The 11,710-nt window shown below is 41.9% G+C and overlaps 1 protein-coding gene across 1 annotated transcript in view; it reads left to right on the top strand.

Moving 5' to 3' along the window:
- Window positions 1–551: 551 nt before the first annotated feature.
- ptgfr (prostaglandin F receptor (FP)) overlaps window positions 552–11,710 on the top strand; it is a 29,199-nt gene continuing 18,040 nt past the window's right edge. Inside the window, exons 1-2 of the mRNA XM_067989646.1 lie at window positions 552–629; window positions 1,858–2,716. Coding sequence (XP_067845747.1) covers window positions 1,928–2,716 — 789 coding nt within the window. The 5' untranslated portion in view covers window positions 552–629; window positions 1,858–1,927. The remainder of the gene's footprint in view (window positions 630–1,857; window positions 2,717–11,710) is intronic.

Here is an 11,710-nt window from a genome sequence, read left to right as displayed (position 1 = left end):
GCTAGTACTGAGGGAGTACTACACTGTCAGAGGTGGCATCTTTCAGATGAGGCCCCATCTGCCCTCTTGGGTGGATGTAAAAGATTCTGTGGCACTGTTTCAAAGAAGATCAGGGGAGTTCTCCCTGGTGTCCTGGCCAATATTCATCCCTCAGCCAACATCATTAAAGCACATTATCTCATTGCTCTTTGTAGGACCTTGCTGTGTGCAAATTGGTTGCTACAGTTTCCTACTTTACAACAGTGACTACACTTCAAAAGTACTTCATTGGATGTAAAGCACTTTGGGGCATCCTGAGATTGTGAAAGGTGCTACATGAATGGAAGTCTTTCAATTAAGGTTTTTTTTTTAGTTACCGGCAGAAAAACACTAAGTCATTTTATTTTATTTCCTCTCTGCTCTCCTAGTTTGTCAGTGGCTCGTGGGGGAGGTGGAGTGAGCCGTCTCCGAGGTAACGGGGCGGTCTTTCCAGTTGTTGGCCCCAATGCCGGGCACAACCTACAGTCAAATAAGAGACAGAATGACAAGTTCTGCCCACACTTGGCAGACCGGTTACGCGTGTACAGTCATTGGAACACTACCCAGAGCCGCCGCGCTGTCGGGTCTGTCAGTCTGTGTGAACTGTAAAAGTAAGTATTGTTTTTGTTTTGTTGCACAAATTTTAGAAAGTTGAAATAAGTTTTAAAAAAAATAAATACTCCAGAAAGGTTAATATTAGAGAGTGAGAATTATGATTAAAAAGAGATTGCCAAAAACATTTAAATATGGGTGCAGTTTGTGCAGCGGTGAAATATAAAGTGAGTGAATTTCATTTTATTTCCGAATGAGTCTTAACTTCCGCGGTATGCCCCGTACAGATTTCTGATTTAAAACGGGTATTCGGGTTAAAACACACAAACTAGGTCGAGGTGGTGGACTTTTACTAACGTCCCATTGACGCCAGGCAGCTTATGTGGACGTGTCTGCATTTCTCACTGACTTTGAGAGAGAGCTCTCCCTTGTGTCAGGAGATATCCCTCCAGTATCCACACTGACTCTCGTAACCAAACCAGGTTTTTTTTAAAAAAAACCTTTTATCCTTGGAGCATCTCCCTTTGCAAATAACCAGAGAATTAGTAGAAGAAAACAAAAACTTCCTTTTTAAACCGAAGCTAACTAGATGGTCTAGTACTGCATTTGAATTCGCAGGGGCACACAGTCCGAGTTATCGTTCACAGAAGAAATAATCCACTCGGAGTCTGTATTTTTACTGTGTAAAAATGAACACGGTGGCACTTCAGATACCTTTCCCAAATCTCAAAACTAATATTTCAGGTCTTACTCTCACCTGCTTATATATTTTTATAGCAAATTAGTGTGATTTCTTATTTTTTTCAAGTTCAGAATTAGTTTTGAACGTCACACTTATTCCTTTAGCTGCACTGGGACTCTGTTGATTCATATTAATTCACATCTTGGGGTATAATTATTATTGCGTGGAATGAAAGACTGAGGCATGGATGGATTTCTTGAGGTGATCAAGGCAGCTAATATTCATATTCAAATATATATAAATCCATATGAATAGTCTGTATTCAATAGGTTTATTTTGCAACTTTATTGTATTTAAAAAAAGATTGCGGGGGTAAAATTTGCCTTAGGCAGGGATGTAAAACCAAAGGTATTGCATCTGCCACCCATTAAACGCCCACCCAATTTCCAGTTCCATTGACTCCAGTGGGATTGAATATCGGGCAGGGCGTATAATGGATGGCAGATGCGATGCCGCTGGTTTTGTGACCCCGCCCAAGTCGAATCTCATCCCCTGTGACTTTGCGGTGAAGATGCGCTGTTGTTAATGTTTTGTCTCGGTTGCAGACCACAGTGCTTGAAGGATGTTGCAGGATGGATTTTGATAAACTGTCATGAATGGGCATTTTCCTCTACAATGTCTAACTCCAACATCACTTCAACAGAATCGGCTTCCAATGCAACCAACGACACTTGCGCCAAAAACTCAGTGTCAGTTAATGTTCCGATTACATTCATGACTATTGGGATCCTATCGAATATCGTCGCCCTAGTGATCCTGGTGAAAGCTTACAATAGGTTTAGACAGAAATGGAAAGCGTCCTTCCTGCTGTTTGCCAGTGGCCTTGTCTTCACAGACTGCTTGGGGCACCTCATCAACGGGGCGATAACGATCAGAGTGTATGCACTGGAGAAGGACTGGGAGACTATCGACCCCTCAGGGTACCTCTGTCCGTTTTTAGGAACATGCATGGTTTTCTTCGGCCTCTCGGCTTTGTTCCTCGGCAGTGTCATGGCAATTGAGCGGTGCTTGGGCATCACGATGCCTCTTCTTCACTCTGCCAAGATGACCTCCCGACGCGCCAAGTTTATCCTGGGCTACACTTGGCTGTTTGCACTGAGCGTCGCTTTGCTTCCCAACCTGCACTTTGGCAAATATACAGTTCAGTGCACTCAGACTTGGTGCTTCATAAAAACGCAAGATGTTACATATGGGATGGAGAGCGGGATTTTGCTCCTGTTCTCCTCTTTGGGATTGACTGCACTTGGCATTTCCTTGCTATGTAATATAATTAGTGGTGTGGCTTTGGTGAGAATTCGAGTCAAGAGCAAACCCCACAGGACAGGAAAATCTCACCATGGAGAAATGTTGGTCCAGTTAATGAGCATAATGTGTGTCTCCTGTATTTGCTGGGGCCCATTCCTGGTAAGATATCCCACCTATATTATCTCTCTGTGTACCAAATACCTGTCTCCAAATATTTATCATCACTGGTTAACATCTTTGCATAAAATTCCCCTGTGCACTATGTTTATGCAGTTGTCAACCCCGTTGACAATGAGATCTGGTAAACGGATTAACAACTGTGCTATAGTAATGTGCAGAAGTGAATATGAACGCATGAACCAGTGTGCTACCCAAGGATATTAGCTGGTCATTGGTACCTATTTATGCTGATGATTCATCGCTATTTATAAGGGCATCTGTTGAATGCTGAATTGTTTTAAATGGCAAGTATGGCAACTAGCAAAGTAAACTCACTGCTCTTATCTTAAACCTTAGTTAAATAATGTACCTTTTATATAATTTAATAGGAAATCTTAAAACCATTTAGTATATGTCTACATTATTACAAGTCCAGTTTGTATTTATATAACAATGAATAAATTTTAGGGCACAGTGAATACAGGAACATAGGAAAGTGCAGGGCCAGAAACGGCACTGCAGTTTGTCTGCCTGATGCCAAAACTTAATGCTCCTCTTAATTCAAATGATTTAATTGAAATTCTCAGATAATTCAATTTTTTTAGCATGGAAAATTGATGTTGAATTATAGTAAGTATTCCCTCAATCGTCCACTTCCTTAAATATTGATCAAATTCCCACGCTATCTGCCCCCACTGACTCCCTGGGAAAGTCCAGTCCACATGTTCACTGTGCTCTGCATAAAGCAGTTCCGCCTTAATTCCCCCTTCTACACTTGAGCCTGTTTCTCCTGGTTATGGAATTTGTGGCAATCTTAAACATATTATCAGGGTTCAATATTATCTATTCGCTTAAGAATCTTAAATACTTCAATAACATCTCTCCTGAGCCTTCTTTTTCTCAGACGTAGTAGTGTATATATATATAAAAATTGAAGGACATATTTAGTAAGTGAAAGTTATGTGAAAAAAACCATGACAAGAACAACAACTTGCTCTTCAGAAAAACGTTCCAAGACACTTCACTGAGGCATAATAATCAGAAAAGCCGATGTCAGGGGCGTGCAGTCCTTTATGCTCGATTTTGCCACATGCGCTCTATCCATGTGATGACCCCATGTCCAAGAGTGAAAGAGAAAAAATTTCCCCTCTTCGATGCCATAATTTAAGATGCACTTACAGCATAGCTGCCAGTCTGGGAGGGATTGGGCTCCTGTGATGCCGCTACTTTGAATAGGCATCTGATGCTTACTAGCTGGACTCATCCTGGAAGAATGGACACTTGCGCAAGGTATGGGAGAAACCCAAGCAACATGCCAAGACCTTCAGTAGAGAAGGAAGGGGAAGAAGGGCAGGAAAAAATGGTTTTAATAAAAAGCATCGAGAGCCCGGTTGAGTATCTGAAGTAAAATTAAAGGGCCGATTTTCTGAATGGGCGTTACGAGTTTATTCTTATTATTCATTCTTCGGATGTGGGTTTCGTTGACATGGCTGGCATTTATTGCCCATCCCTAGTTGCCCTGAGAAGGTGGTGGTTAGTAGACTTCAAAGGGTAGTTAAGAATCAATCACGTTGGCGTGGGACTGGAATTGCATGTAGGCCAGACCGGGTAAAGGTGGCAGATTTCCTTCCCTAAAAGGACGTTAGTGAACCAGTCGAGGTTTTTATGAAAATTCGACAGCTTCACGGTCACTTTTACTGATACCAGCTTTTTATTTCTAGGTTTTTAAAAAAACTGAATTCAAATTCTTAAAGTGCCATGTTGGGGTTTAAACTTAGGTTCTCTGGGTTACTAGTCCAGTAACACAACCACTACACGTGGGTAGCCTCGTCCATCGTTCATGTACTGAGAAGTCGTCCGCACGCTTTCAATGATTTTCTGTCTGTGGGGGAGTCCAAAATTAGGGGTCATAAATATAATAGGAACAGAAGGATATGTTGTTAGGATTAGATGAAGCAGGATGGGAGGAGGCTCGTGTGGAGCATAAACACCGTCATAGAACAGTTGGGCTGAATGGCCTGTTTCGGTTCTGTAAATCTATGTAAAAAGTGATTGTGCTAAAAACTGTAGGTAGTGTGCCTGTGATATGCCAATATACGCGGCTGTGCCGGCAGCACTCGTTTAGAAAATTGGCTCGTTGACTCACTGCACCGCCCTGATTCACGCGGTAAGAGTGTAGGGTCTGCCCAAAATATAGATGTCTCGGCAGCTGCTTCGCTTTTTCTGGTGGTTTCGGCGCTCTTTCTACCGAGCCCAGGGGATTAAGGCCTAGGCAGATGCAAGGACTCGTGTCCCAGCTCCACAATTTCGATCCCTGGCCCAACTGTTACAAAACAATGACTTTGGTCAGCAATCACATGAGTTATCAGAAGCCTTGCTGCGAATGTTGGCTTTTGTCAGAGTTAAATCAACTGCACTGGTTTCAAAAGGAACACAGAGTTGCGTTAATTCTCAAAATGCAGCAGTCTAAAACAACAGTTTATTTTCTGCTTTTAAGCTGTGCTATTTTTGGCTTTGGGATGCAAATTTATTTCGAATGCTTTAGTGTCTTCATTAAAATAATGGACTGAGGAATTTCATATAAAGAAAGACTCATATTTGTATAGCACCTTTCATGACCTCAGGACGTCCCGAAGCGCTTTACAGCCAATGAAGTACTTTTGCAGTGTAGTCACTGTTGTAATGTAGGGAAACGCGCCAGCCAAGTTGCGCACAGCAAGATCCCACAAACAGCAATGTGATAAATGACAAACTAATGTTTTAGTGATGTTGGTTGAGGGATAAATATCAGCAAGAACACTGGGGAGAACTGCTCTGCTCTTCTTCAAAACAGTGCCATGAAGGCAGACAGCACCTTAGTTTAAGGTCTCATCTAACACCACTAGCCTAGATTTTGTGCTTAAGTCTCTAGAGTGGGACTTGAACCCACAACTATCATGAAATACAGAGGCAAGAGTGCTGCCACTGAGCTGCGGCTATCATGCATGACAATGGCCTCATCATTAACATCACACAGTAGAAGTTCAATTCCTCAGCTGGTTTGTGATATTACAAAGCTTTATGCATTTGGATGACATTTCTCCGCTCTCTATTTTGATGGGTTATTAACTAGTTTATTTAAATGGGTTAATGCCTCTCTTAAAATGGCAGAAAAAAGGAGAGTCTCTGCAGTTGTGCACTGATATCACCAATACCAATTTCTAGGTTTTCATTTTTTAAGTTAGTGTGAAAATCAATGTACTGCAAAATTCCTTAACCAAGATGTTAGCTTCCCAGTTCTCTGCATTGCATGTTTTATGACTAACAATAAATTATGACGTGAGTGACAGTGATAATTTGATTGATGTCAGTCTGCAGTGACTGAGAAAGCAAAGTAACATCTCACAGGGGAGCTGTGGATTTTAACATTTACAAATATCCGCACTAGTACTGGACCTAATGGTATTTTTGTACTCGGATTCCATATGTACTGACACAGCACTGACAGGACCAAAACCGCACTGAAATTCTTTATCTGAAATACCACAGGCAGGCTTATGGCGTTAAAGCATTAATTATTTCATTTATTAAGGATTATACTTCAGAACTCAGTCTTTCTTTTTTCTTACAGCCTCCGTGTTTTTAAAACCCAAGCATGGTATCGCCTAATCACTACTTCCTGATAGTATATATCCAATTCACTTTTGAAAGTTACTATTGAATCTGCTTCCACCGCCCTTTCAGGCAGCGCATTCCAGATCATAAAACAACTCGCTGAGTAAAAACATTGCTCTTCATCTGCTCCCTGGCTTTTTTGCCAATTATCTTAAATCTGTATCCTCTGGTTACCGACCCTCTTGCCAGTGGAAACAGTTCCTCCCAATCTACTCTATTAAAATCCCATATAATTTTGAATACCTCTAATAAATCTCCCCATAACCTTCTCTGTTCGAAGGAGAACAATTTCAGCTTCTCCAGTCTCTCCACACAACTGAAATCCCTCATCCTGGTACCATTCTAATAAATCTCCTCCGCACCCTCTCCAAGGCCTTGACATCCTTCCTAAAGTGTGGTGAATAACACACCAATACTTATTAAATAAATAGCACAATGACATTTGACAGGGGAATGAGTGCTTCAGTGAATTTTGCCATTTATTTGATGTTTTGGGCTGACCTGAGAATATCACCTGGTCGATTCCCAGGCTGACTGTTTTTTCCTAAATGACGTGATATTTTGCCCCGTGTATAACTTTTCATTCTTCTTTGGATGAACTGTTGAGCTGAGGTCTGATCTGCCTGTTCAGGCGGAGGATTAAAGATCCCACGGCACAATTTGGAGAAAATTCTACATTGTTCCTTCGATCAATACCAGCAAAAATAACAGATTAACTGGGTCATTAATCTCATGGCTGTTTGTGGGATGTAGCTGGTGGAGAATAATTGGCCATGTTTCCCATCACAACAGTCGTGATACTTCAAAAAGTAATTCATTGTGATCAGCTCCTTTGAGATATTTTGATGGTGTAATGCCGCGATTTATTAAATCAAGTATTTCATAGAATAGAATCATAGAAATTTATGGCATGGAAGGAGGCCATTTGGCCCATTGTGACTGTGCCGGCCGATAAAGAGCTATCCAGCCTAATCCCACTTTCCAGCTTTTAAACTGGATGGCGGATAGCCAAGGAAAAGGTGGAACCTATCAGCGATGATAAGGGTAACTTATGTGTAGAAGCAGAGCATGTGGGTAGGGTTTCAAATGAATATTTTGTCTCTGTATTCACAAAGGAAAGGGATGATCCGGACGTAGTAGTTAAAGAGGAGAGGTGTGAAATATTGGATAAGGTAAACATAACGAGAGAGGACGTACTAGAGGGACTGGAATCCTTGAAAGTTGATAAGTCACCAGGGCCGGATGGATTGTTTCCTAGGCTTTTGAAGGAAGCCAGGGAGGAAATAGAGGATGCTCTGAGGATCATTTTCCAATCCTCACTAGATACAGGGGAGGTACCGGAGGACTGGAAGACTGCAAACGTAATACCATTGTTTAAAAAGGGTAAGAGGGAAAGGCCGAACAATTATAGGCCAGTCAGTCTTACCTCGGTGGTGGGCAAACTATTAGAATCAATACTGAGAGATAAGATAAACTGTCACTTGGAAAGGCATGGTTTAATCAGGGATGGTCAGCATGGAATTGTTCAGGGAAGATCATGCCTTACAAATCTGATTAAATTCTTTGAGGAAGTGACAAGGAGGATTGATGAGGGTAGTGGATGTTGTCTACATGGATTTTAGTAAGGCATTTGAAAAGGTCCCACATGGCAGACTGGTCAGAAAGGTAAAAGCCCATGGGATACAGGGAAATGCGGCGAATTGGATCCAAAATTGGCTCAGTAACAGGAAACAAAGGGTAAAAGTCGATGGATGTCTTTGTGAATGGAAATCTGTTCCCAGTGGTGTGCCACAGGGCTCAGTGTTGGGTCCCTTGCTGTTTGGATTTGGACTTGAATGTAGGGGGCATGATTGGCAAATTTGCAGACACAAAGATTGGCCATGGAGTTGACAGTGAAGAGGATAGCTGTAGACTCCAAGAAGATATCAATGGGTTGGTGGAGTGGGTGGAAAAGTGGCAAATGGAGTTCAACCCGGAGAAGTGTGAGGTAATGCACTTAGGGAGGGCAAACAGTAAAAGGGAATATGCAGTAAACGGGAATATATTGAGAGGGGTAGAGGAAGTGAGAGACCTTGGAGAGCATGTGCACAGGTCCCTGAAGGTGGCAGTACAAGTAGATAAGGTTGTGAAGAAGGCATACGGAATGCTCTCTGTTATTAGCCGAAGTATAGAATACAAAAGCAGGGATGTAATGATGGAACTATATAGAATGTTGATAAGGCCACAGCTGGAGTACTGTGCACAGTTCTGGTCACCACATTACAGGAAGGACGTAATTGCTCTGGAGAGAGTGCAGAGAAGATTTACAAGAATGTTGCCAGGGCTTGAAAATTGCAGGTACGAGGAGAGATTGGTTGGGTGGGGTTGTTTTCCTTGGAGCAGAGGAGGCTGAGGGGAGACTTGATTGGGGTGTACAAAATTATGAGGGGCCTAGATAGAGTAGACAGGAAATACCTGTTTCCCCTAGTGGAGAGTTCAAGAACTAGAAGACATAGATTTAAGCTGATTGGCGGAAGGATTAGAGGGGACATGAGGAAAAACTTTTTTACCCAGAGGGTAGTGGGTGTATGGAATTCGCTGCCCGAATTGGTGGTAGAGGCAGGGACCCTCATCTCTTTTAAAAAGTACCTGGACCTGCACCTAAAGTGCTGTCAGCTGCAGGGCTACAGACTGGGTCCTGGAAGGTGGGATTAGAATGGGCACCAGTTGTTCTTCGAGCCGGCGCAGACACGATGGGCCGAATGGCCCCCTTCTGTGTTGTATCTTTTCTATGGTTCTATGGTTTCTATGGTCCATAGCCTTGTAGATTAAGGCACCTCAAGTATACATCCAAGTAATTTCTTTATGAAATTTCCGATATTAATCATACATTTTAAAACTGCATAAAATTAGCAGTTGCCCAATAAAACACATAACGGGTGATTTTAATCAAACTCCTGAAATGTATTTTTTATGGAATAATGAAGAGCAAATTGGGATTCAGTCCAATTCATTTTTGTAACTCGGCAACCCTCTATCTTAATATTATTTAATTTATCATATTAAAGAGAGGAATGATCACTTCAAAGAAATTCAAAGCTACAAAAGCCTTTGGGGTTGATTTATTCAACTTATAATGTTAGATAGCATCAGTTCTTGGATTCGTGCTCATTAGGAAATTTTCCTTTGGCCAGACATGCAGGGAATCCCATCACCACATATAAGAGTCACCATATCAAGCTACAGAGAAAATAAAGAAAGAGCTTGCATTCACATGACAACTTTTACAACCTCAGGATGTGCCAAAGCACATTACAGCCAATGGAGTACTTTTGAAGTATAGTCGCTGTTGTAATGTAGGGAAATGCAGCAGCCAAATTGCATACTGCAAGGTTCCACAAACAGCAATGTGATAATGGCCAGATCATCTGTTTTCATGTTGTTGGTTGAGGGATGAATGTTGACTAGGACACCAGGAGAGCTCCCCTGCTCTTCTTCCAATACTCCCATGGGATCTTCTACAGTGACCTGAGAGGACAGACGGGGTCTCGGTTTACCATCTCATCCAAAAGACGGCACCTCCGACAGTGCAGGACTCCCTCAGTACTGCACTGAAGTGTCAGCCTAGATTATGTGCTGAAGTCTCTGGAGTGAGACAAACCCACAGCCTTCAAATTCGGAGACGAGAGTGCTACCATTGAGCCAAGGCTGACACCTTTCTATACTCATTTTAAGACCGTCCTTAAAACCCACCTCTTTGATTAAGAATTTGGTCATCCCTTGTAATCTGTCCTTTTTTCCCTTGGTGTCCATTTTTTCAGTACATCTCAGTGAAACGTGAAGCATCTTGGGATGTTTTTCTACATTGAAAGCACTATATAAATTCAAGTTGTTGTTGTTCTTCTGTTTTCCCAAAACAGAGTGCACACTATCAATCACTGACAGAGCACTGGAATACTGGCTAAAAGAGGCAGACGTGGGGCCCCCCTGGAGGCCCAGGGCCTGAATCGCCGAAGATGAGAGGGGCAGAATTTATTTTCAGGGGCTTGATCTGGCCTTCTCAGTCCGCCAGCAATTGCCAGAATTTCTGGTGTCTTGCGTGGGGGGTGGGGGGTAGCGGTCAGTAGTGTAGCTCCATGGCAGGTGCACTCGTGAGTAAGAGCTGGAATCGCACCCCTGTAGACTTTCAGAGCCACCCCTGTTTCTGTAGTCTTGATTGATGGATAACTATTGCTTAGAACACAGGGATATCTCCCTGCTTTTCTCTGAATCGTACCATGGCACCTTTCACGTTCAATTGATTTAGTGTCTCATAGAATTACATAGAACTGACAGCACAGAAACAGGTCATTCTGTCCAACTGGTCCACGCCGGTGTTAATGCTCCACACAAGCCTCCTCCCACTCTCCTTTATCTAACCCTATCAGCATAACCTTCTATTCCTTTCTCCCCCATGTACTTATCTAGCTTCCCCTTAAATGCATCTATGCTGTTTGCCTTAACTCCTCCAAGTGGTAGCAAGTTCCACATTGTAACCACTGTCTGGGTAAAAATGTTTCTCCTGACTTCCTTATTGGAATTACTAGTGACTATCTTACACTTACGGCCCTTAGTTTTGGACTCCCCACAAGCGGAAACATTTTCTCTATGTCTGCCCTATCAAACCCTTTCATTATCATAAAGACCTCTATTAGGTCACCCCTCAGCCTTCTCTTTTCTAGGAAAAGAGCCCAAGCCTGTTCAATCTTTCCTGATATTTATAATCTCTCAGTTCTAGTATTATCATTGTAAATCTGTTTTGCACTTTCTCCAGTGCCTCGATATCCTTTTTTGTCTCATCCATAAAGACAACACCTTCACCAATGTAGCACTCTCTCTTAACTCTTAACAAAGGAGAGGATAACAAAAGGGAATACGAAAAGGTTAGGAAAGAAGTTAATAAAACAATTAGGAAGGCAAAGAGAAACTGCAAAATTAAATTATCAAGGAATACAAAATGAAATAATAAAGTATTCTACAGACACATAAATAACAAAAGAAAAATCAGGATAGGGATAGGGCCACTAAGGGATACACACAATAAACTCACAGGTAATGTCAGCAAAATGGCAGAAATATTAAAAAGGGAGATAAAACAAGTCCAAGGAACTATAGACAAATTAGCTTAACGTCGGTGGTAGGAAAGATAATGGAATCCTTACTCAAAGATGTAATAGAAAGACATCCAGAAACCGAAAATGTAACAAAGAATAGTCAGTATGGATTTCCAAAAGGGAAATTCATGCTTGACCAACCTTATTGAATTCTTTGACGAACTAACAGGATGGTTAGACAAGATTAACGTAGTAGATGTATTATATT

The sequence above is a fragment of the Heptranchias perlo genome, chromosome 9 (assembly GCF_035084215.1).
Source record: "Heptranchias perlo isolate sHepPer1 chromosome 9, sHepPer1.hap1, whole genome shotgun sequence".
NCBI classification, from domain to species: domain Eukaryota; kingdom Metazoa; phylum Chordata; class Chondrichthyes; order Hexanchiformes; family Hexanchidae; genus Heptranchias; species Heptranchias perlo.
Note: the sequence above shows the minus strand (reverse complement) of the source record. Positions and strands in the feature narration are given on the sequence as shown.